Source organism: Dendropsophus ebraccatus, chromosome 4, assembly GCF_027789765.1.
Source record: "Dendropsophus ebraccatus isolate aDenEbr1 chromosome 4, aDenEbr1.pat, whole genome shotgun sequence".
Classification (NCBI taxonomy): domain Eukaryota; kingdom Metazoa; phylum Chordata; class Amphibia; order Anura; family Hylidae; genus Dendropsophus; species Dendropsophus ebraccatus.
In genome coordinates, this window is record NC_091457.1 from 161,248,381 (window position 1) to 161,274,630 (window position 26,250).

At 45.8% G+C, this 26,250-nt stretch overlaps 1 protein-coding gene across 1 annotated transcript; it reads right to left on the bottom strand.

Annotated features, from left to right (window-relative positions):
• Nucleotides 1–2,382: 2,382 nt before the first annotated feature.
• Nucleotides 2,383–24,356, bottom strand: VAMP4 (vesicle associated membrane protein 4). Its single transcript, XM_069967611.1, has 8 exons — nucleotides 24,259–24,356; nucleotides 23,385–23,521; nucleotides 16,561–16,607; nucleotides 13,165–13,215; nucleotides 7,520–7,620; nucleotides 6,617–6,696; nucleotides 5,312–5,363; nucleotides 2,383–3,603 (listed from the first exon to the last, which is right to left on the bottom strand). Exons 2-8 carry the CDS (start codon nucleotides 23,448–23,450, stop codon nucleotides 3,575–3,577), a joined length of 426 nt encoding a protein of 141 aa, XP_069823712.1. The 5' UTR covers nucleotides 23,451–23,521; nucleotides 24,259–24,356; the 3' UTR covers nucleotides 2,383–3,574.
• Nucleotides 24,357–26,250: the final 1,894 nt, after the last annotated feature.

Here is a 26,250-nt window from a genome sequence, read left to right on the forward strand (position 1 = left end):
GGTTTTCTAGCGTGCATCCTCAACTCTACTGGCTCACTGGACTATATATATAGTTCCATGCCGGCCAAGTTCTGTACACAAGCCCTATTCTTATTATTAGGGTTCATGCATGGATCGCGCAGGTTCCCTTTTTCAGCCTGGGGGTCCCGATATATCAGGCTACTATTCCTTGTCCAAAGTGAAATCCATCACATCTCAGTCTCCAGTCCTCCTCTCTCTTTTCTCCTGAACCATCGTCTGTTTTGACTTCCAACCATCCCACAGAAGCTACACCTCCTGATCATCCTAGGACACTTTCGATACTGATATACTTTTTCCTGTATAATGGTATAAAGCTGGGCTCTCTCTTCTCAATAATACCGCTTCTAGCTGATGGGTGAAGAAGGGAGGGAAAACAGTTAGGGAATGGACTGGGAATGATGGATTAACAAATATTCAGCATGTACAGGCCACTGTGTTAGTGGGGATGGGATGTTATACCCCTGTGGTAACGGGACCAATAGAAAGAACGGAAAAAATAGTGCAAGAACAGTAAAAATGCGAAACCATCGGAAGAGAAACGTAATGCTGTAATTAGATAAATTATATAAATAGACAACATAATGCACTAATAACATCGGAAACTCATATATACAAACATAAGAGATCGCAAAACGACAGGACTTGTAACTGAAGGAAAACATCATCAGTTCTCTGGAACACATGCACTGGTAGATGAACGGAGTCCCGGACAGCCTGGCACTGTGGGAGGGTTTGGCAGCATTATAGCGCCATCTCTGGTGGTGGACATGTACAATACAGAGGTTATGATTAGAGATGAGCGAATATAAAGTGATAAAGTTAAATCGGCAGTAGGCTTACCAGCCGGTTGCCTTACAACTCAGTGCTGCTCTGCCCTGGCTGCTGGGAAAAGCTGGATCTAGTGGTGGGAAGCTGGGAGAAGTTTCTCAGGACTGGATCCAGCTTTTCCAGGCACCCGGGGAGGAGCGGCACCAAGTTAAAAAGCAGCTGACTGCAGAGCTAACAAAGCGATTCACTTTATTACTGTATTTTTGCTCATCTCTACTTATAATGCTACATAATGGGATGCACAATAATGCGGACCTCCCTGTGTGAACTGGTGCGTGAGTAGATAATCACTGCCAACCACCGATACCATAGATCACACAGTCAGTCATGGTTTTGTCTGTCAACCATGGAGTAATCCGAGCAGTATATACAGTATATGTACAGGAGATATAAGATAGAAGGATCCTGTATCTATAAACACGGACTAGTAGTCATTTTGTCTGGAGTTGCTTGCGCTATATGTGGCCCCCCCTAGTGGTTATTATGTGATTTGCAGCCTGATGGGGGTTTTGTCAGCATGTTGTGATATTGTACTAAATTTGTATTCTTACTGCAGGACATCAATATCAGGTCATATCACTGTAGGGGCTGTGGCACTATAGAAAGTGCTACAGGTTCTTACTGTATGACAGTCACAGCCCCATGTATTTTACAGTGGCTGTGGTCACCAAAGGTTTGAAAGGTTAGATAACTTTATTAAAGAAATTAAAATAAAAATAATAATGTAAATTTTTCTGAAAACCCCTTTTTGATTTTTCTTTTCACTAAACAAATTAAATATATTAGGACAGGCTACCAAAACCCTTAACAGGCTGCAATTCATATCACAACCCCTGGGGAATACATATGGTATAAACATCTGTATAGCTTTATTAAGGGATATCTGCAACCAAGAGGAAAGGTAAAGAAGGACATAGCTGTAAATGGAAAGCTGCCCTGCAGGACACAGAGTATAACCACAAGTCCAGCATCATATTAACCTCCTAATCTAAAGCAGTGATGCACAACCTGCAGCCCCCCACCCCAGCTATTGCACCATTACACACTTTGGTTGTCCATGATGGGAGTTGTAGTTTTGAAATAGCTGGAGAGCCGCAGGTTAGGGAACACTTGCCTAGATATACCCAACAAGTGCCAATCTGCATTACTGTGTGTGCGCCAGAAGAGGGGGTCATCATAACTTTGGCCATTTAAAACTCAACGTCTTTGTATTTAAAGGGGTTGTTCACCAAAATTATTTTTCTTTTAAAGTTACATAGATTTGTCATTTACTTTTATTACAAAATCTGCAGTCTTCCAGTACTTATCAGCTGCTGTATGTCCTGTGTATTCTCTCCAGTCTGACACAGTGCTCTCTGCTGCCACCTCTGTCCATGTCAGGAACTGTTCAGAGCAGGAGAGGTTTTCTATGGGGATTTGCTGCTGCTCTGGACGGTTCCTGACATGGACAGAGGTGGCAGCAGAGAGCACTGTGTCAGACTGGAGAGAATACACCACTTCCTGCAGGACATACAGCAGCTGATAGACTAGACTTAAATTACAAATCTATATAACTTTCTGAAAACATTAACCACCGTTTTGTTCGAGAAGCCGACATCACCGGTCCATTATTAATACACTGCACTACACATGCAAATCTGCGCTTCTATTTCTTGTGGTTGATAAAGCATAAGATTTAGATAAATTAATCCTATAGGTGGGTGAGAATTAGCAGTGTGTCCATAGAGCGGTGGGCCCGAAATAAGATGATGGATACCCAAATCTCATCCAAAACGTTGCAAACTTCCCCCCACATGGGTCAGATTTCTCTACCTGCAGCGTGTCAATATCTACGGTGAAGGGTTTGCACAATACAAATCAATAATGCATGGCAAAACCTGCGACTAGATCTGCAACAAAATCCGCAACTCTGGATTTCACAGCCAATGATTTTTGTTCTTTTTTTATGCAAAAATCGGATGACACAACAGGTGCATTTGTGTGCATACGTTTTGATTCCTTTAATTGACTTTTATTATAAAAAAAGGGATCAAAACGCATTTTGTTATTTTTTGGGGCGTACACAAAAGTGTGGTCAACCTAGTTTTTGTGTACGCTTAAAAAACCAGATGCATTTTGATCCTTTTTTTTTTTTTTTTTTTAAATAATGGAAGTCAATGGAAAAACACCAAAATGGATGCACACAATTTCACCCGTTATTTGCATTTAAAAGGTTGCAAAAACACACAGTGTGAACCCAGCCTATGCCGCAGATCTGATCCTTGTGAACTTACCCCAAACTATAAACGTGTTGCACTATTCGGGTGGTAAGTACGATTGTGATGGCTGAGCTACTGCCACCTGCTGGTTGGTAACTGGTGAGTATCTATAGACATGTATAATAACTTTATACAGTATAGGATTCCCTTTTACATGTGGTCTCATGCTGTATATACATTGGCACTGTCTCGTCCCGGCAGACCTGCATTCAGATGGGGCACCAACAACTCTACCTCTCGCTCGTGCAAACTGTGTAACCGAACCGACCGAAAGACAAGAAGGAGGAAAAAAGCAGGAAAATAATCTTCAGTTCTTCTTCCTCATTTACAGATATTCGGTTCAGGAATTGTCGTCCGTGAGGATCGTTAATCTGGTCCCTTTAATCGGAGAAGAGGAAACTGAAGCATTATAAGAAAGATCATACAGAGTTCCTGGTAGGAGAGTGGAATGGCTCACGTCCGGATGGTTAGGAGCGATACTTCAGGATGATGGGAACTGTCAGGGAAAATGATTTTTAAAAAAATTGTTTTTACTATCTGCATGAAAAGTTGTGAATATTGCTGAATATATAACATAATAAATCAGTAGAATAATAAGATAATAAAATAAAATAATAATTTAATAATAATCATAAAATAATACCATAATAAAATGTAATAATATAATAATAATAATAACTAATAATAATAATAATAATAATAATAATAATAATAATAATAATAATAATAATAATAATTTAGCACCATTAAATAGTTGGTTAAAGTGCGGCTCCCTTGGCCCAATACTTTTCTCCCTTTGTATTCATCGGTAGAGATAACTAAATCTATTCATCATGAATCGGTTTCACTCCAAATCTGAATTTCTTGGGATCCTTCTTGGTTGACTGTCATACAGGAGCAGGGATGCCTGTCATAGGCAGGTGTCCCCGTTCCTGTACACCAAGTGGAAGAATATATACACTGTATGCCTGGCGCCTCAGGTTACATGTGATAGACTGGGCACAGCGTTGGCCCAGTGAATGTGCGCGGTGGCCTCTGGAGATAAGCAGCATTGCTATATGCATCACCAATTGCTCTTTGTGATATAGTCTGAAGCTAAGTGGTGATACATAACACTTACTACACCTGGCCCAGCAAAAGTGACATATACAGCAGACATATACTACATGCCTAACCATTCAGTGCACAGGAGCAGGGACTGGTGTCTTTACAGGTGTCCCTGCTCTGGTACCAATCCAAACTGACCATGAAATTCAAACCAGAAAGCCCATGCAAGCAAATCCGGCTCAGTCACCTCTATCGGGCATGAACCGCCAGCACTTTATTCATTGGAGGTCCAGCAACATGTCGTATTGACTGTCAGCATGTCTGGTTATTAGAGATGAGCCCAACTGGACCCTCAGCAAGTCCAGTCATTCGGCATTTGATTACTGGTGGTTGAAAAAGTTGGATGCAGCCCGAGAGAGTCCTGGTGAATACTGCCTATGGTCCAGGTTTTCCCTGACTCCCTAGGGCGGCATCCACCAGAAATCAAGTGCTGAATGACTGGACTCGCGCAGGGTCGAGTTGCGCTCATCTCTACCGGTTTGCAAGCAAGACAGTCCAGACAAAATGCTGTTTTTGTGTTTTTTTTTAAATATAAGGCCCGTCCATCCAACGGAATTGTACAGTCCATGTGAATTCTACCCAAAACCTGCATCCCAATATGTTTAAAGGGAAAAAGTGGCACGTTACTTATACATGTTTCTATGATTAAAGTGTTCTGGGTGACTGGGACCTGCGTCCGTGTCGTATGTGCCTCAGCAATCTGTGGGCATGCCTCTCGATCTGTACGTATAACCCGGCCATGCTATGGTATCTTTCATTATACACATAACCTGGGATAGTCAGACAGCTGCTGAGGTCTCTTGAAGACTCATGGCTGCCTAATTATAGAAGATAATCAAGCTGATGACATCACCAAGGCTGCACTATTACATCATCAGCGGCTCTAGTGCTTGTCTACCCCCTGTGCACACTGTATTATAGCGTGTCAGGGCCCCTCATTCTCCGTTCAGCTCATGAGATGTCAGAACAGAAATGTCTGGAAACAGATCTGAGTACACGATGACACGTGACGATTCCCAGACCTGTTTGTTATATTAACCCTTTATTTCTCACTTTTCGAATGCATTACTATAATGAGACTCGAACATCATACGTACCGATAATGACTAGCAGGATGAAGATGAAGACCATGGCCACGATGACTTTCATCTGGAAGAAATAGAATACATATTGTGCAAGTATGAAAATTGAAAGCTCAGAATGAAAAATGAACAATTCCCCTAGGTCGTCTTCCCCAAGAGTCGCCCCGGTCTAGCGTAGAGTGGTACAATATGTTAGGATGTGTATAGTAATATGCAATAGAACATGGCGGCCGGTGTCAGGCGTGGAGGGCTGGTTCTGGTGCTGTCCTTACATGTTAGAGTAATATGGGCTGTATGCATTGTTACCACCCGGTCCTATTGGTTTCCCCATTAAAGCGTACCTGTTGTGAAATAGTAAGCAGCTTTGCAATATACTCGCTTTTTTTGTTTTTAAGTTTTATATGTTTAAGTCAATGTTTTACATGGCCGCTGCACGTCCACATTCAGTAGCAGAGAATCCTGGGGGTGCTCGCATTGTATGGTCAGCTCTCCTGTCAACGGGACGTCTGTAACCACACAGTGACATTATACATAACACATTGTCTCCCAGTAAGCTGCAGAGCTGATAATAGAATTAGTAAAAGGAAATAGTATATTTATCCTCAGCTGTTCATATACAACCAGCGTGAGCCAATCCAAGTGCTTCTGTGTATGAGGTAAATGGGGGAGAAAGTTATTGGCTCAGCGAACAATTGACAGAAACTGAGTGTGTGTTCACGCTGAGGAATAAGCGAGGAATTGAGGAGGAACGTTTTCAGCTTGCAATTTCCTCTTTTTTGGCTCTGGAGGAATTCGAGCGGAATTGAAGCAGAAGTTCAAATCTTCAATGACTCCTATGGGATTTCTCTAGCAGAAAGTGGATCCGCAGCGGAAGATAACGCACGTAAATTCCGCTGTGTGAACAACATAGCGGAAATTCCATCAAACACAATGGGACATTGCTCTGTTTATATTTTACGGATGCAATTTTAAGCAGAATCTGCAGGTATTTAAGCGTGGATTCATCTTTAAATTCTTTGCCGATTCCTCAGCTTGAACATATCCTGAAGGTGTAGGCCTAAAATTGGATTGATCTTTGGCTCCAGCCTGGAGAGAAGCATTGCACAATCAATCGGATTCATCCATGGAACTTGCTGGCCATCGTATGGTTGCCTTGCCAGGCTGGTGTGGCCTGCGTCCATCCACGCTGGAGCTGAAGATCAATTGGGACATAAGCTTTGGAGGTATTCTTTACGGTGAAGAGGAGACAGTGCTCTACCAGGCATTTGTCTGTTTGGAACAGTAAAGTCCCAAGAAAAAGAGAGGAAAAGAAGGTGGTACCTTGCACTCCCGCCACCACATCTGTCTCCGCAGCTGTCTCGCTCTGCTGCTGAATGCTGTCGCATTGTCTGATAAACTTTCTGTGGATCAAAGGAAAAAAAAAAAAAAGATGAAGAGGAGTGGCCAAACCCCCCAAGACACCAGGACCCAGCTAAGAAACGTACTCACACCACTGCAACAGACTAAGGGTCCTCTTAGACAAAGCGATTTTTAAAGCGAATGTACCATCAGGTACATTCGCTTTAACACGACCCACAGTCCCAGTGTACAGCGCCATTCTATTCACGGGTACCGGGCCAGGGCTGAAGCACTAGAGGCGGGCCTGATGGTACATTCCCTTTAACTATTGCAAACAAGATAGTTTTTTGTTAACCTGAAATCGTTCACCATATTCCGAGAACGATAGTCGTTAGTTATGATCGGTACTACCATCATTATTGCGATCATTACTATGATCGTTGACTCCATCTGATCCCAGCAAAGGGAGAAACGACGTGTAATTACAGAGTACGATTAACAATGATTTTGGTGTCGGCACCAAATTATTGATCAACGATTTCTCGTTGGTCGTTTTATCGTTGCCTGCATTTATGCCAAAACGATCATTCAAATTCGAACAATATAACGATAATTCACACGATAATCGTTCTTGATAATAGGCCCTTTATTGCAGGACATCAACATGTGTAAAGGAGAGCCCTGTTTATAATTATCAGTAGGACATATCATCAAGGTCCAAGGAAGGAAGACATGATGGAGTCAGGCAGTACCGCTATGAGGTATACCCTATCAAGCCATTATTTTTTTTTACATTAACATAAAGCAGTGCAATACACTGTACAACAGAGCCATTTGCCTGACACACAATTGTAGCCATCCATCATCTACTCCCAGCCATCTCACCTGACTTATCCTGCAATTCATCCAACCTCTCTCCTCGCTCGATCACTTTGGTGATATTCTCCTGCATGACATCAATGACCTCGTCCACCTGGTTCTGTACACTGTGAACAGATGAGAACAGTCAGAAAAAAAAACAGATCAAGTCAACGAGACCCCTAGCGCGGAATTTTAACAGCAGAGTGGGTGCCGCTCTGAGTAAATGACACGATCAAGATCTAAAGCAAACTTTTTGGGACAGATGACTTCAAAAAATGTGCACCTAGTGGGAATACAACCTTCATTAACCAAGAGAGTGGATAATCAGGAGCGTTATAGGGAGCGGAGGCTCCCTATACATAACATTGAGACATTTAGAAACCAATTACAAATGGAGACATCATTGATTTTACGTATAAGACCCGATGAGCTATCAGTGGCATTTTGGAAATATCCTTTGAAAATCATTCCTGTAAAATTAGAAACCTATGGTCTTTGCGGAAGTCGAAGGAAAGAGAATCTTGAAAACACAGAACGTTATTTGTCATCATTCAATAATTATTCACGGTGCTAGAAGATATACTGTACTTACAATAATGTAGATCTCAGAGACCTATAAGTTCAATGACACAGAACTCATTAAGTTACACTTCTCATGACATCATAAAGACCTCATAAAGCTATACTTCCAATGACAGACCTCATGGAGCTACACTTCCAATGACATAGACCTCATGGAGCTATACTTCCAATGACATAGACCTCATGGAGCTATACTTCCAATGACATAGACCTCATGGAGCTATACTTCCAATGACATAGACCTCATGGAGCTATACTTCCAATGACATAGACCTCATGGAGCTATACTTCCAATGACATAGACCTCATGGACGTAAACTTCCAATGACATAGACCTCATGGAGCTATACTTCTAATGACACAGACATTCATAAAGCTGCATTTATAAAGACTTCATAAAGCTGCACGATGACATAGACCTCAAGGAGCTACATTTACGATGACAAGAGCATCATGGAGCTACATTTACGATGACATGACCATTATAGAGCTACAATTATGATGACTTGACCATCATGGAGCCACATTTACGATGACATGATCATCACAAAGCTACAATTTCAACGTAGCAGACCTCACAAAGATACACTTCCGATCGGACAGACCATATGGAGGTAAACTTCTGATCAGTAGACCTTACAAAACTACGCCTTTGATGTCACAGGAGGTTACACCTCCGATGTCACAGGAGGCTAAACCTTTGAAGTCACAGGAGGCTACACCTTTAAGGTCACACACCTCATGGAGCTACACTTCCCATGACGTGAATCTCCTTTATAGGAGGTTTCTGTATTCATGGCACAGGTGGACACCAGAATGGTAGCAGTGATATATACCGTCATTTCACCGCAAGGCAACGACGTAAAGAATATTTCTATGCAGCTCTGTATGTATAAATCTGACGGTGATTATGCCGCCATCTAAACTTCATAATCCTTACAGATAATGGATATGATGGACCGTGGAGTCGTCAAACTATTTACAGCAAGTAGATCATTTAACTGGGTTCAGGAAATATTTGCCTGTTTGCATTCTGCAGAGTTAGTGATCCCAACCTCTCCCAAGCGGCCAGGGGTCAAGGGTCAAATACCAACACTAGAGGAAAAAAAAAAAAACGTCTGCCCTGTGATTTACACCGCTCACACTTTACTTTGAACATCAGCTGTCGACTCCACCATCCTTTACCATAGTCAGGAGACTCCTGTAAGTCCTTCTACGACTGAAGTTTAGGACCATGTTATTATCCAGGACATCACGGGTATGTATGGGGCGGCACAGAGGTCCACTGTCACCATACAGCGCTGGGGTCCTGGGTTTCCATCCTCTGAATTTTATACGTTCCCCCATGTTTCATCCCATGTTCCAAAAACTCATTAAAGGTTAATGAGGAATTCAGATTATGACTCCAATGGGGCCATTGTCTATACGTACAGGTGCAGTATATAGCACTATATATAGGATTTTACCAAAGTTTGTTTCAATTACGAGCGTTCTTTACTATGAGCGCCAAGGGTTAAGGGTGGCCCAGATGTTTTGGAATAAAGAATCATTCACAGCTCTGTAAGTGGAAAAACATCCCGCTTTGACTCATTTACGGAGAAGGTTTTATATGCATTCTCCTCACGCGTCCAAACACCACACGTGCTGCCGAGGGATCCGCCACAGAACAGCAATTCTCTTCACGTACAAGGAGGAACCCGTCTATTCACTCATAATAAAAACTCTCTAATAAACTGTTTGTTTTTATTTTCCATAAATCTAGTTGTCATCTTCTGCTATTCTAGGAATGGAGGGGGGGGGGGGGGGGGGTACAATGAATATAGTCCCCAATGCAGCTTTTCCTAGGGTGGGTCCTAGAACACCTTTCTTAAAATCGCCTGTACTAATGATATTTCCCCCCCGGCGCCAGACTTCTCCTTTGAGATGGTGACTGACCAACAGCTATGGGTCCTTTTACATGGCCTAATACAGGGCTAGTTTGCAGTGCCTTCAGAATGCACGACTAACGGTGCGGCTGGGCCACATGAACGGTTGCTGCATCTTTTGTGCAGCTGTTGAAATATACTATCAGAGGCAGCACTATAAGGAAAGTGGGGCCATCGCTTTGGTTATCAGTCATGACCAAGAAACACATTAGGCCCAAGTGCCCAAGAGATGGGATGAACTTGTTAAGTGCCCAGTGCGCAATCACCTGATTGGACGCTAGAACTGTCAGTCATAGATGAGAGGAGGGGCTGGAATGGCTTTCAGTACAAAGTGCTCTGGGAACCCAGTAAGTAGATCCCGCCTCCTGGGCACTTGCACCTTTCTGTCAGCAGTTTCTATCGTGGAACATGGAATCCCTTTTAAAGGGGGATTAACCCAAAATGACAACTTATCTACAGCATAGGTAATAAATGTCTGGTCCTTTCTCTGGGAGCCCTCTGAACATGACATCAGAGGTTCCATTGACTCCATCAAATAGAGCGCGGGGGTCAACTATGTTTACTATTGCTTCATACAAATAATATGGGATAGGTTTGAATTTCTCTTTTTATTCCTTAATTTTTTTTTTTTAGTTTACAGCCTGGGAAAATAGTCTGAGAACCAAACCACAGCCCTAACGAACCAGCGCCAACGTTTAAGGACGCAATAAATGAACCGACAATTATAATATCACTAACTATTCTAAGATGCAATGAGAAGTGTCTTCTATTACCGATTTTTAAGGCGTCACCCATCCTGGAGACACGTTTTATACACCGCAGGTTATTACCCTCCAGGGATCTAATTCAGCCCCGGACAAAATAATAATTTTTTTTTTTTTTTAAAGTTGGATTTGGGTGAGGAAATTATTTAATGGCTTTGCGCTCTGGGGGAATGAGATCATTCTGCTGGAAGGCTGCGCCACAGTCATTATCATACCACAATAATGCCAACCAGGCTGGAAGCCATCCTGACACTTGCAGAGGTGTAGCTGAAGGTTGTAGGGGGACCCCGATGCCAATAGGTTCACTGCTTTGAACACTATATCAAAGTTTTTATATGTTTATGGAGAACTGTTTCTGGTTAGGGAGATCCAGCTGATACAATGCATCATGGGAAAAAATATGCTAATTAACTTTACTCCAGGACGGAGTAAACAGACTCTTTAGTGCCACCTACTGGTGGTAACTACCATCAATGCATGTTCTTTTAATAATCCTTGCAAGAAATACTAGTGAAGCCAGAAACCCATCTGTAGATAAGAGGATCTCCTTACTGGGAACAGCGCCCCCCAAAGTTGTGTTAAAGGGGTAATAAATGAGCATATCTTGGTAAATAAAGTTATTTCACTACTTTTCTAAGGTCTTGAATGCTTTTCTGGGGGTCTTTAATGCAAACTTTCCATTCTGTTCTTTTCATTAGCCCAACTTCTTCTACACTCTAGCTGGGAATTCAGCCATCCCGCTTTGTGGGAGAGGTTATAATCATGAAGGTGTAGTGTCAGCGAGATAGAAATGACTGAATTCCCAGCTACAGTGTACACAACAACAGGAAGTCCTTTACCGGACGTATACCAGACAGGAAGTGGAGTAACAAAGTGGGATACTCTAGCTGGGAGTTCAGCCATCCCGCTTTGTGGGAGAGGTTATAATCATGAAGGTGTAGTGTCAACGAGATAGAAATGACTGAATTCCCAGCTACAGTGTACACAACAACAGGAAGTCCTTTACCGGACGTATACCAGACAGGAAGTGGAGTAACAAAGTGGGATACTCTAGCTTGGAGTTCAGCCATCCCGCTTTGTGGGAGAGGTTATAATCATGAAGGTGTAGTGTCAACGAGATAGAAATGACTGAATTCCCAGCTACAGTGTACACAACAACAGGAAGTCCTTTACCAGATGTATACCAGGCAGGAAGTGGAACAACGAAGTGGGATACTCTAGCTGGGAGTTCAGCCATCCCGCTTTGTGGGAGAGGTTATAATCATGAAGGTGTAGTGTGAGGGAAATAGAGTAGGCTGAATTCCCAGCTACAGTGTAGACAATAACAGGAAGCCCTTTACAGAATGTACATCAGGCAGGAAGTGGTCAACGAAGACAACAGAGCAAACCGTTTACATCAGACGCAGAAGGAAACTATGAAAGACCCCAGAATATAATAAATTTAAATAATAACTAAAAATCTGATTTGTAAAAGTCTACCCCAGCTCTGTGTGACCACCACTGACTTATATAGGAAAGTCCTGAGCTTACTGGTAAGACCTGAGAAAGGTACATGGGGTCTGAAATAGCCCCTACTGGATGGAGCTGGAGACGACTGGAGGTGGTTTTCTGTTATGCTGACTCCTCTCCTATTTTGTGATGGTAAAACCAAGTAAAGAACTGAGGAGAAGGAGGAGGAGGAGGAGGAGGAGGAGGAGAAGTAGTAGGAGGAGGAGGAGGAGAAGGAGGAGCAGATCAAATGCTGCCATAAAGTGCCAAGATTTGTAATTTACTTCTATTAGAAAATCTTAAGTCTACTTAGCAGCTGCTGTATGCCCTGCAGGAAGTGGTGTATTCTCTCCAGTCTGACACCGTGCTCTCTGCTGCCTCCTCTGTCCATGTCAGGAACTGTCCAGAGCAGGAGAGGTTTTCTATGGGGATTTGCTGCTGCTCTGGACAGTTCCTGACATGGACAGAGGTGGCAGCAGAGAGCATTGTGTCAGACTGGAAAGAATACACCACTTCCTGCAGGACATACAGCAGCTGATTGAGATTACTTGAGTAAATTACAAATCTCTGTCATTTTCTGATTTGAAAGAAATGTTTTGGAGAACAACCCCTTTAAAGGGTCTGATATTAGCAGTGTAGCTGTATACGTTCTTGTAGCCATAGTTTTGTTCGCAGTTTTAATGAACAGATTAGGTTGGCAAAAATAATACCAGAATAACTATTTTCCCCCTTAAAGGTGCCAGTTTTTGTCCTTTTTTGCACTTTTGTCTGTTCTTTTGGGTTCCTTACCACCCGGTCACATGTATCCCATCCCCGGACTGTGCAGACAGAGGTTAGATGCATTATAAATATCCCCGAGCGGCAGGGAGACGTGCACAGATCACTTTCCAGCTGTCACCCACAGACTTACTGTCTGATCTTGTCATTCCTTGGTCCAAACTTAGGTGCAGAAGGTCCCCTCCTGGCAAGAGAGAAGACTCAGCGTCAGTGCCGTATCGTGTGACTTCACATCTCAGCATCCACAGTACAGACGGCAAACAACACAGACAATAAAACATAGGATAAACCGGTAAACAGGGCTCCCCCTGATGGAGGTGACTGGACGTGGCTCCCAGCCATTCCCGCTGCTATATGTGACCGGTCTGTAATGTCCTGTATATAGTCTTACATAATACTCACTGTATAGCGGTATAGGGTCTTTCTTACTGCTCTGTATCTCTAATGTGCACCGTGCAGGGTATGAAGAGTCTCCACTGAAGCCCAACGCTCTCTGCCTCTCTCAGCCGCCGTATATTGGGGTTGTGGGGTTATAACTATTCTATATTAGAGAGTGGTACTTGTGAATGAATTGTCCAAAGGAACTGTGCAAGGCAGGGGGAGGACGGGGGAAGAAGAGGATTGACACAGAGCAGAGTGCAGGAGAGGACAGCAGGGGATGGACAGGGCCCGGAGCAGGGGATGGACAGGGCCGGGCCCAGGAGAGGACAGCCGGGGATGGACAGGGTCCGGCCCAGGAGAGGACAGCCGGGGATGGACAGGGTCCGGCCCAGGAGGGGACAGCCGGGGATGGACAGGGTCCGGCCCAGGAGAGGACAGCCGGGGATGGACAGGGTCCGGCCCAGGAGAGGACAGCCGGGGATGGACAGGGTCCGGCCCAGGAGAGGACAGCCGGGGATGGACAGGGTCCGGCCCAGGAGAGGACAGCCGGGGATGGACAGGGTCCGGCCCAGGAGAGGACCGCCGGGGATGGACAGGGTCCGGCCCAGGAGAGGACAGCCGGGGATGGACAGGGTCCGGCCCAGGAGAGGACAGCCGGGGATGGACAGGGTCCGGCCCAGGAGAGGACAGCCGGGGATGGACAGGGTCCGGCCCAGGAGAGAGGGGAGAGAGAGGAATGGTTTGGCACAAGGGATAAAACTGGAGAAAGTGCCACCAGGGAAAGTGGTTGGGATGGACGGTGCACGGCAGAGACCTGGGGACGGTGTGGCTCAGTGCCCGGCAGGGTGGCTCAGTGCCACTTTAGGACAGCTAGGCTTCAGCAATGTTTTGGGGCACTAAAGACGTGGACGGGACGGGGATCCTTGGTGCCCTTTAAGATTCTGGCTATCTCCTTAGGTTACTGACATACTCATCTCCCTGTACGTTAGGTTTCTCTCCAGATCACAGATCATTTATTTAGATACAGACAGATTATATTGGACATTTAATTTACCGAAACAAATTGTTATTTTGGAATTCAGGGGTAAGCGATACGCTGAGCGAGAGCCCAAAAGAAACGTCTATCCAAGAATAATTGGAAAGTGGACCTGGCCTAAATACTGCAGCGACAAAGGATTTTATAGACGTTTCTTAATTTGTCATGGCAACTTAATGGAATGAATGAGCAGACGTGTCACAGGGGCTATTACATAATCTGGCGCTCTTCAATACCCCTGTAGCCATATAACCTTACAAAAGCTACAATAAGCAGCTGCCCAGCACATGACGGCTCCCGCTACATTGCCCACAAGCCCCCTGCACTCCTTACGGCTCCCTATAAAAGGAGTCTCTCATCGTATTGTATTGACAGTCTATCTATTCTCTCTCCGTGGAGCCAGCACCTTCATCCCAAGTGGCTGCTCTGGTCACCTTACTACCGCCATGTACTCCTCCATCTATGGGGCAGGTGCTGAGAAGAACACTGAGCATGCTCCCTTCTGTATGCGTGCACCAGGATTTAAGTCTCAGGGCGTATGCTTGACTGAATTCGTGTCTGGTGCTCCTTGTGTAGGACCAGGTATCCCCACCCAGCTGGATTGAGTGACATCTCTCCCTATGTACTCCTGTTCTCCTGAGTAAATCATAGATATGCAATTATCCCTTCAACTCTAAGCGGTCCTGACGAGCACTTGCAGTTATGGCAATACTTGACAGCTTAGTGGTCAATCGGGAGGGAGAGAGGGGAGAAGGCTCTTTGCTATGGAGCCCCGGCATTTCTAGTTACACCCCTGGCGAGGTCCATGGTTTGGACAACATGAAACAGGTTCCCTTTAAAGCTGATCCCCATTTACCTCCAGTACTATACTGCCATGTTTACTAATCTTAAACGGGTCATTTAAAAAGGGGTGATCCAATGTCTACAGCGAAGAGGATAACTAGCTGATTGGTGGGAGTCCATCCATCTTGTCCTCGGAGTGAATAGAGCAGCCGCCAGTCCTCTTAAACTGTACAAGTCATTATTATAAATCTTTTTACATGTCATAGAGACGTCACAGAGACATGTTATAGTCTTATAGATACATGTCAAAAGTTTTGATCGGTCTGGGTCTGAGTGTTCACACCACTACCGATTGGGAGAATGAGCCGAGAGAGGACCCCCCTGCAGCCAGCTCTAAATTAGAAAAAAGTGTCAGGCTCCATAGAGCTCCATTAAATTAAAGGGTAAATTCACACAGACGTATCCGCAGAGGATTTCACGCTGAGAGTTTGCAGCAAAATCCGCTGCGGATACCTCCCCTGTCACTTCCAATGTGATTACATACTCGCGGCGGATGTCATTCCGCTGCCAGTATGTAAGTTCCCGCTCCATTAACCCCCGCCGCCCAGGATGATACATTACCTGCAACACGATCCGGCTGCATCTGAGGCTCCTGATTTCTGTAGGTACTGTGCAGTCAATCAGTGACTGTGGCGAGGCTGTGCACTGATTGGCTGCGCATAACCTCCGGGAGCCTCAGATGCGGCCGGATCATGGTGCAGGTAATATATCATCCCGGACGGCGGGGGTTAATGGGGCCGGGACTTACATACTGGCAGCGGGATGACAATCCCGCTGCCAGTATGTAATCACATTGGAAGTGACAGGGGAGGTATCCGCTGAGGATTTTTCTGCAAACTCACAGCGTGCAATCCGCTGCGGATACGTCCATGAGAATTTACCCAAAGCCTGCCTCTTTTTTTTCTAATTCAGAGCAGAGAGTGGACATGCTGCAGCATGGTCTTCTCCCAGCTCATTCTCTTAATCGGTACAGGTGTGAATACTTAGACCCAGACCAATGAAAACTTTTGACATCTCTCGCTGATACTATAACAAGTCTCTATGACACGGCTTAAAGGCTACAGGACTTCTGAACATGCACACTCCCTTACGTCAGACTATCCGCCACCATTGTCCTGATGGGTGCAGGTCCCAGAGATCGGCTAGTTATCCTCTATTCTGTGGACAGGGCAGACAGTAACCCTGTAATACAACCTACATAACCTAAAGCCGTATACGATATCCTTGTATGTTTGATCTTTTATTTAACTTTATCAATAAAGAACTTACAGGAAGAAATCTTCTTCCTCATCGGAGTCCTCCTCCAAGAGATTTCTCTAAAAAAAGAAAAGACAAACATGAGCGGGGGTCTCCCGGGACGGCTGCTTTATTTCTCATCCTCACATTTACTCATATTCCTGCGAGGGTTGTTCTCAGATTCTGTGGACTGACATACACAAGATAATTATAATGTACAGATATCATACAAATATAGCAGGATCAATAATTATACAGGTCGCCGCCGACTCCGATGGGACCGCATTACCGGCCTGCGCTCGTGTTGTTGTTTTGATGCCATTTTTATCGGCACGGCGAGAGACTTCAATACAGGCAGGTGTGAACCATCACAATCATGAGCTGGAAAAGTTAACCATGTCCTTCACTCAACTTCTCAGACTGTATATACACATATATATGTGTGTGTATAATAGTAGCACCAATATATTCCACAGCGCAGTACACAGATAGTCGTCACTCACCTTGGTGCCTGACCCCATTGAGGCTCACAGTCTAATTTCCAAGTCAAGCCTCTGTTCACAGGGGTTATTTCAGCTGATCGCTGGGGGTCTGACCATTGGGCAGAATGGAGGTCTTCTGCCCCTCGAGTGCGCATGCTCAGCCTCCATCCACCCTCTACGGGTCTGTATTCAGTAAATGGAGTGGAGGCTGAACATACACACCACTTCTCCATTCTCTTAAGGAACAAGAAACCTCCATCCTGGTGATCAGTGGAGACCCCCCCAGGGTGGTCGGACCCCCACTGATCAGCTGGTTACGCTGTGGATAGGGGATAACTCTTAGGGCAGCTCAATGGAGGCTAAAAGACTGACGACCATTTGGCTTCCATCAGTATGCTGCAAAAACAAAGGTCAAAATAGCATAGAAGACTACACTGTCCTTTATACAAGTATGCCACCTATTATATGTACAATATAGCTAGACATTAAGGGACTTATTCCAAGACTTAAAGGGGTTGTTCACAAATAAAATTTCTTTCAAATCAACTGGTGCCAGAAAAGTGACAGAGATTTGCAATTTACTTCTATTTAAAAAAAATCTCAAGTATTTCAGTACTTATCAGCTGCTGTATGTAATGCAGAAAGTGGAGTATTCTTTCAAGCCTGGAGAACAGGAGAGGGTTTCTATGGGGATTTGCTGCTGCTCTGGGCAGTTCCTGAAATGGACAGAGGTGGCAGCAGAGAGCACTGTGTCAGACTGGAGAGAATACACCACTTCCTGCAGGACATACAGCAGCTGATAAGTACTGGAAGACAGGAGAATTTTTAATAGAAGTAAATTACAAATCTCTGGCCCTTGCTGGAACCAGTGAACAACCCCTTTAAAGCAGGTTTACAATAAGAACATATGGGATAGGTGATAAGTGTTTGATCAGTGGGGATTCCAGCACTGGACCCCCCACCCGTCATGAGAATTAGGGGGGGTCTATGATGCTCCTGTTTCAGTGCAGCTATCTCTATGGGACTATGAAAGGTAGAAGAGTACAGGCGCCAAGTGCACCAGTCCCAACAATACCGGCACAGAGGTCCCTGGAGTATATGGAGAGGATTCCTCTTACATCATGTCAGACATGTTCTCCTGGGTCACAATCAGAGGCCACCAGTAATCCCTCGTTCCTGCCCAAACACAAGCGGGACAAGGAGCCATTGTTTCCTCCAGGACGGGATTTCATTCTCAGTGGAAACAAAATCATAACTTTTTTTTTTTACGAGCAGGAAATTTACCGAGGTAAACAAGTTATTTCTCTCCCATCGGTTTGTACAGGGCAGAAAGCCTAAAGGACGGAGGCCAAACTCCATTACGCCTACTCCGACTATAAAACATAGTAAAAAAGCAGGGTCAAAAATAGGTAGTATGTTATTAGAATGGCTTCCTATAGTCTGAATGGCACAGACACCCGACAATAACAGCTACAAGGCCCAACCCCACTCACCGGTGACTACCAAACGTAAAGACCAGCACATGTCTATAGTGCGGAGGCTACTGTGTTCATGGCCACCTTGAATAGCTGATTGGTGAAACTGCCAATAGTCGGGCCCCCACCATGGCTGTCTCAAACAGTGGACGTGCCAAGAGTCAGCCCCCCACCATGGCTGCCTCAAACGGTAGACGTGCCAAGAGTCAGCTCGCCACCATGATCCCATCAAACAGTGGACGTGCCAAGAGTCAGCCACCCACCATGGCTGCCTCAAATGACGGACGTACCAAGAATCAGCCACCCACCATGGCTGCCTCAAATGACGGACGTACCAAGAATCAGCCATCCACCATGGCTGCCTCAAATGAAGGACGTGCCAAGAATCAGCCACCCACCATGGCTGTCTCAAATGACGGACGTACCAAGAATCAGCCACCCACCATGGCTACCTCAAACGGTGGATGTGCCAAGAGTCAGCCCGCCACCATGATCCCCTCAAACTGTGGATGTGCCAAAAGTCAGCCCCCCACCATGGCCCCCTAAAACGGTGGACGTGCCAAGAGTCAGCCATCCATCATGGGCCCCTCAAATGGTGGCCGTGCCAAGAGTTAGCCCCCCCCCCCCCCCATGACCGCCTCAAACAACTGATTGATGGATGAGCTATGAGTCAGCCCCCGATAATGGCCGCCTCAAATGGTGGACTGCCAAGAGTCAGCCCCCCGCCATGGCCGCCTCAAATGAAGGATGTGATAAGAGTCAGGCCAACACCATGGCCGCCTCAATTAAACTGATTGGTGGACGTGCCAAGATTCAGCAACCCCCCCCTTGACCACCTCAAATGGTAGACGTGCCAAGAGTCAGCTAGCCACCATGGCCGCCTCAATTAAACTGATTGGTGGACGTGCCAAGATTCAGCAACCCCCCCCATGACCACCTCAAATGGTAGACGTGCCAAGAGTCAGCTAGCCACCATGGCCGCCTCAAATGATGGACATGCAAAGAGTCAGCCCCCGACCATGGCCGCCTCAAACAAACGATTGGTGGGCGTGCCAACAGTCGGACCCCCACCATGGCCGACCCCAAGGATAAATTATGAAGATTTAAGGCCGGATAACCTCTGTAAATGGGTTCACTTGGAGTTTGTAAATAAGGATCATGTAGCAGAGCAATAGATACACACTGGCTTCCCGATATACACCCTAGTGACATCTGATCTCGGGGAGCGCTGCTCTGGAGGGAAGGCTTGTTTACAGGAGGCATATCTGCACAGGCTTTTCTATGAAAGAGATACAGACATAGGGAAATGCTAAAGTATCCTGTCCATACTGCGGCCTTATATATGAAGTTCTACAGCATATACACACAGAACACAAAGGAAAACAACTTATAGTGTAATAGCTTCATGTGCTCGGTCACTGAGCCGCCTTACTGATGATTACACTCACATTTATATGGTCATTTATGTCATGGCCACATGTTTAGGATGCCAGAGATGCGGGTCATCTAAGCCGTCATATAGATTAGGATGTGGAGGGATAAAGTGAATGGAGCTCAATTGTAATACCACATACGACCTGAGGGCAGGGGTGGTGCTATTTGTACAAGAAAGTGGCTGGGTTTTCCTAATCCTGGATAATACCTTTATTATTATTATAAGAAATTCTCCATCTTTGATCTGTTACAAATGATGACGCAGAAGACGAGGCGATCACAATCTGTGCTTCACTGTTCCATCCAGAAGTAATATCTCAAGTTATAGATGAGAAGATGTTACAAATCCTGATCGGGTATAACAGCCAAACTGAGAAGCTCCAGCGAGGATGATTAAAGTGACTCTGTACCCACAATCTGACCCCCCAAACCACTTGTACCTTCAGATAGCTGCTTTTAATCCAAGATCTGTCCTGGGGTCTGTTCGGCCGGTGATGCAGTTATTGTCCTAAAAAAATACTTTTAAACTTGCAGCCCTGTGCCCAACGGCCGGGGCCTAGAGTGTCTGCGCCCTAACTTTGCACCACCCCTCCGTCCCTCCTCCCCACCCTCTTCATCTTTAGGAATGCCACTGGAACATTTCCTCCTGTCTGAACATTGCAAAGGTGCCTTAAAGGGAACCTGTCACCCAGGACACGGGCGCAGAGCCAGGCCACAGCCATTTGGCACAGGGCTGCATCACCTGCCAAACGGACCCCAAGACAGATCTTGGATTAAAAGCAGCTATCCGAAGGTACAAGTGGTTTGGGGGGGGACAGATTGTGGGTACAAAGTCGCTTTAAGTGCACACACCGGCTCCAGAGCCTCGCTCCTCCGTCTGCTATCTATTAGCTTATGGCAGCGGGCTGGATCCACGGAACGATAGAGCCGTCTTATATTTCAGCTTCTTAGACTTTCTTGGCATACAAATCCATTATGTAACATTACAGGCGAGAAACGCCGACTTATCCTCCGGCCGCCATAGATGATATAGGATGCAGATAATACTGATAGCACCGCCCGCTGCGGACATGATCTATACTACGGAGTGTGAATGATTCTTCAAGGTTAAAGGGGTTGTTCACCAAAAATTTTTGCTTTCAAATCAGCTGGTGCCAGAAAGTGCCAGAGATTTGTTTTTTACTTCTATTAAAAAACTTTGAGTGTTCCAGTACTTTTCAGCTGCTGTATGTCCTGCAGGAAGTGGCGTATTCTCTACAGTCTGACACAGTGCTCTCTGCTGCCACCTCTGTCCATGTCAGGAACTGTCCAGAGCAGGAGAGGTTTTCTATGGGGATTTGCTGCTGCTCTGGACAGTTCCTGACATGGACAGAGGTGGCAGCAGAGAGCACCGTGTCATACTGGAAAGAATACACTTCAACAGCTGATAAGTACTGGAAGACTGGAGATTTTTTTAATAGAAGTAAATTGCAAATCTCATAGTTTATTTAAAAAATCATCTGATAAGTGGGGGGCGCAGCGATATGATATGAAGTGAGAGGTCACCTTGTGCTAAATGAGTGCTAGCAAAAGCTCCTAGCGTCACACACTATGGGGGACATTTATTAAGTCCAGCGTTTTTTACGCCGGACTTAAAAATGTCCACGCATCTCCAGCGCTACGGGGATTTATGTAGAGGCGGACTGCCTCTACATAAATCCTGTGCGCTTGGCCGAAAACCTACGCCAGCTGAGGACTGGAGTAGGTTTTCGGCGTATCTTTTGGCGGAACGGATGGTGAATCGCGCGGACTCTGTTCCGCCCCCTTCACACCCCCTCCCCGCCCCCCGGCGTACTCGGCGGAAAGTGCCAATTTGCGAATATTTTATTCACAAATCAGCCATTTGCAAATAAAATAATATGCAAATCGGCACTTTCCGCCGAAAGTCATCCGTACGCCGGATGATACATGTCCCCCTAAGTGTACACTGCAGCTACAGACAGGGACTGCGCCAAAGCTAAAGACAGGGGCTGCAATGACATGTAATTGATGTCACACGACTAGGGATGAGCGAATTTACAATACTATTGAAGCGCTAGGCTTGGTGGTCGGCATGTCAGCCAACTGCATTTGAACTGCGCGCCGCTCCTCCCAGGGTGCCTGGAAAAGCTGGATCCACTCCTTCTCCCAGTTTCCTGGGACCTTTCACTGATGCCGATATGATTTTTAAAGGGAACCTGTCAGCACAGATGCTGCCGGACTAGCAGCAGAGTAAACTCCTAATCCAGAATCTGGAATGGGTATCTTAGGTAACGCACCAGGCGTCCCATTGGATTACAGTTGAGGTGGTGCACATTTCAATGACACTTTGACACTGGTGCTTAATCAAACATACACAGACTTCTGGATTAGGAGTTGACCCTGCTGCTACTCCGGCAGTAGCTGTGCTGACAGGTTCGCTTTAAAGGATTTATTACAAAAACATGGTCGCTTTCTTCCAGAAACAGTGCCTCTCCAGTCCTCAGGTTGGGTGTGGGGGTTTTGGAGCCCAATTCTATTAAATTAAATAGAGCTGAACTGTAATACCACATACAACCTGAGGACAGGGGTCTCTTATATCCTGTCTGCAGCAGCTGTCCATGTATTCCTGCACTGATGAAGTTTGTACAATCGGAGAAACTTAAAGAGGTATTTTGGGCTAGATGTATTTTCAGTGTATGGCCGCGGAAGGGGTGGATACAGACGCCGCCGGACACTTACCTCCTCAGTTCCATCGCCGGGTCCCGGATCGCGCCGCCCTGTTCTCCTGTCCGGCTGCCGCTTTCTGTTCTGAGCTGCGGCTTGAGACGTGACCTCTCAAGGCAGCTCAGCCATTTAGTGGCCGAGGCGGGACTCCGCTATGACCGCTGAATGGCAAAGCTGCCTTGAGACGTCACGTTTCAAGCCGCAACTCAGACCAGGAAGCGGCAGCACAACGGGAGAACGGGAATCGGGCAGGTAAGTGACCGGCGGCGTCTATATTCACCCCCTCCCAGGCCATACACTGGTAATACACCTAGCCCGGAGTACCCCTTTAAGGTTACATTCTCACATAGATTTTTGCAGAATTTATTACAATGAGGTTTTACAGCAGATTGAACCATTTGGGTTTTTACTAAGAAAAGGGTAAAATCGACAATGGAAACCGACAGGCTGCAGCCTCCCCCGACACTGGTCACATGGGAACACGGCCTGAGGCTCTGCTCATACACAGGATTTCCATCAGTATTTTGTCAACCAAAGCCAGCAGAGGGTTGAAAAAACAAAAACTATGCAAATCTTTTCATTATCATTTTGCCGTCAGATCCACTCCTGGTTTTGGCTACAAATACTGACGGAAATACTGACCAAAAGACTGACAGAAATAACGACAGAAATACAATGAGTGAACATAGCCTTAAACTGAGTGTATAGAGGCCATAGCCTGTGTGTACACACTTATACTCACCCTCTCGCTCTTTACTGACCCGGTGACCTCCTCGTCATTGAGGTGCCGCTTGAACTTTGGAGGCATGGTGCGGGGCGAATCCTACAGGACGGAACCGAGAAGATCGACCTGACACGTTATTACTCAGCTTCTGGCCGCTGCAAAAGAACCAGAATAAGTGACCGACTGCTATACAGGGAGTAAGGGTCCTATTACACCAAGCGATTTTTACTGATTAACGACTAACGATCGCAAACTAGATGTTTATCGTTAACCTAAAATCGTTATACGGCCTTAAGGCCAGCGGGCAGCATCTGAGGAGGTGGCAGCAACTGGCCTCGTGTGTTTATCCGATGCCTGAACTTTTGTATGAAGATAGATCAGGCGGAGAAGTAGCTGCAAGACTATAACCCCCAGCAGGCTGAAGACCACCAGTGCATGCTGGGAGATGTAGTTCCACAACAATGAACAACCATTGGACTAGATAAGAGGCCTAGCTGCAAAACTATAACCCCCACCAGTGCATGCTGGGAGATGTAGTTCCATAACAGCTAAGGACCACTGGACTATATAGGAGGCCTCACTGCAAGATTATAACCCCCAGTAGGCTGAGGAGACCAGTGCATGCTGGGAGTTGTAGTGTTGCAGCCCTGGGCCTCAGCCTAGCAGGCCCTGCTGCCCCCCCACAGGCCAGGCCTTTACCATGTATATAGTGTATAGCCGGTATATACCGCACAGTCCTGTATACACTGCAGCTATGAGGCACAGGTGATGACTGTGTGTGACTGGAGCCCGGAGACAATGGCAGGACACAGACCAGGGTGTCCATCAGTCCGGACCATTACATTACACCCTCAGCGCTGGGGGGCGCTCTCAGGGCCATGAAACCAATTACCGAGCTCCCGGTGACGTCGCTTTCCCCCCGCAGTTCCACCGCGATTCATCCACTACCGATCATCATCATCACTCGGCGCTCGACTGCTCTTCCTGCTGCGCTCCTGCTGCGCTCCGTGATTGAGCGAGATGACAGAGCTGCGCAGGCGCACTTGATGTGGTGAAGCCGAGACCGCCGCCATGTTTGTACTCCCGTCCTATTACCATGGTGATGCATACTGCAGCTCTATTGATTTGATTATAGAGGAATTTCATGATTTGAAAAAAAAAAAAAAAAAAAAGATGATTCATTCTTTGGTGTTTTATTTTTTATTTTTTTTATCTACATAATATTTTCATCCCTTAGTTTTGTTGAGGAGGATGATGGTGGTGAGGGTGACAGTGTTGGCTATGGGAAGCCCCGTCTGTAAACAATGGCCAATATTCGATTACTTTTACCAGAAATGCTCAAGGCTTTTAGACACCGTTTTAGTGTCCACGTTGTGACAATCCACGTCTCACGGCAATCAGCCATTTTTTGACAGATGACGTCAATAATGGATTATCTGGAGCAGAGGGGTCACACTCAGGACAGCTAAAGCTTTGGCTGTCCAGGCATGATGGGAATCCTAGTTTTGCAACAGCTGGAGGACCCGAGTTTGGCACCCCTGTGTGGTGGCAATGGCGACTGGTGGCTATAGGAACAGTCAGTTCCAGGGCCTCCCATCTTCCTCCTGGCCCCGTGACTTCTTACTGCAGGGGAAAGTAGTCGCCGGGCCAGGAGGAAGATGTGATCGGCCTCGGAAAGTCAGTGTTGGACTGTCCAGCGCTCCAAGGCAGTCCCAGGAATCCAGGACACCTATCCGGGATTCGTGAACGAGCGCCCCATACCTTGTCTGGTCCGATCCCACAGAAGAGTCAGATGACACAGGAAATCGCAGCTCAGAGCGGCCATGGGACCCCTGTCCACCACTGAAAGTATCTATAGTGGTCATCAGGAATAGAGCATGGAGCAATGGAAGAAGTCTGGTCTGATGGGTCATGTTCTCCATCATGTGGATGGGCGGGTGAGTGAGCGTCACTTACCTGGGGAAGAGATGGCACCAGGATGCTGTATGGGAAGAAGACAAGATGGTGGAGGCAGTGTGATGGGCGATGTTCTACTGGAGACCTTGTGTCCTGGCATCATGTAGATGTTACACATACCACCTACCTAACCATTGTACACACCAAGTCCCCCCGCCCTTCATGGCGATTCTGGTAAACCCGATAGTATAATAGAATCTTTATAAAATAAGTCCAAAAAAAAATAATTCTGGTCTCCATAGTTGGTAGAGGATCCAAAATTACTCAGCGACTCAGCCAATCAGGGCCCTGTAATCTGACCAACTTGGGAGAACTTCCGCCGGTTTGAATTTTGAAAGTGGGGGAGCAGCGGAGGAGAAATCAGTGTTGAGGTGTCCGGTGACAAAGCAAAAATATCAGTTTGCAGACTGATATTAAAAATATGCGAGCATGAGTCTTTAATTTAAAGGGATATGTTATCTTTCAAATCAACTGGTTTCAGAAAGTTATAAAGATTCGTAATTCTATTTAAAAGTCTCCAGTCTTCCAGTACTTATCAGCTGCTATATGTCCTGCATGAAGTGTATTCTTTCCAGTCTGACACAGTGCTCTCTACTGCCACCTCTGTCCATGTCAGGAACTGTCCAGAGCAGGAGAGGTTTTTTATAGGAATTTGCTACTTCTCTGGACAGTTCCTGACATGGACAGAGGTGGCAGCAGAGAGCACTGTGTCAGACTGGAGAGACTACACCACTTTATGCAGGACAATCGGCAGGTTATAAGTACTGGATTTTTAAATAAAAGTACATTTCAAATCTATATAACTTTCTGAAACCAGTTAATTTGAAATTATTTTTTTTTTCCTGGTGTACCCGTTTAATAACACATTTAAACCTTAGTCTAAAAGGTAAAGAAAAAAAAATCCTACAGTGTCCATAAATGAAGTCCT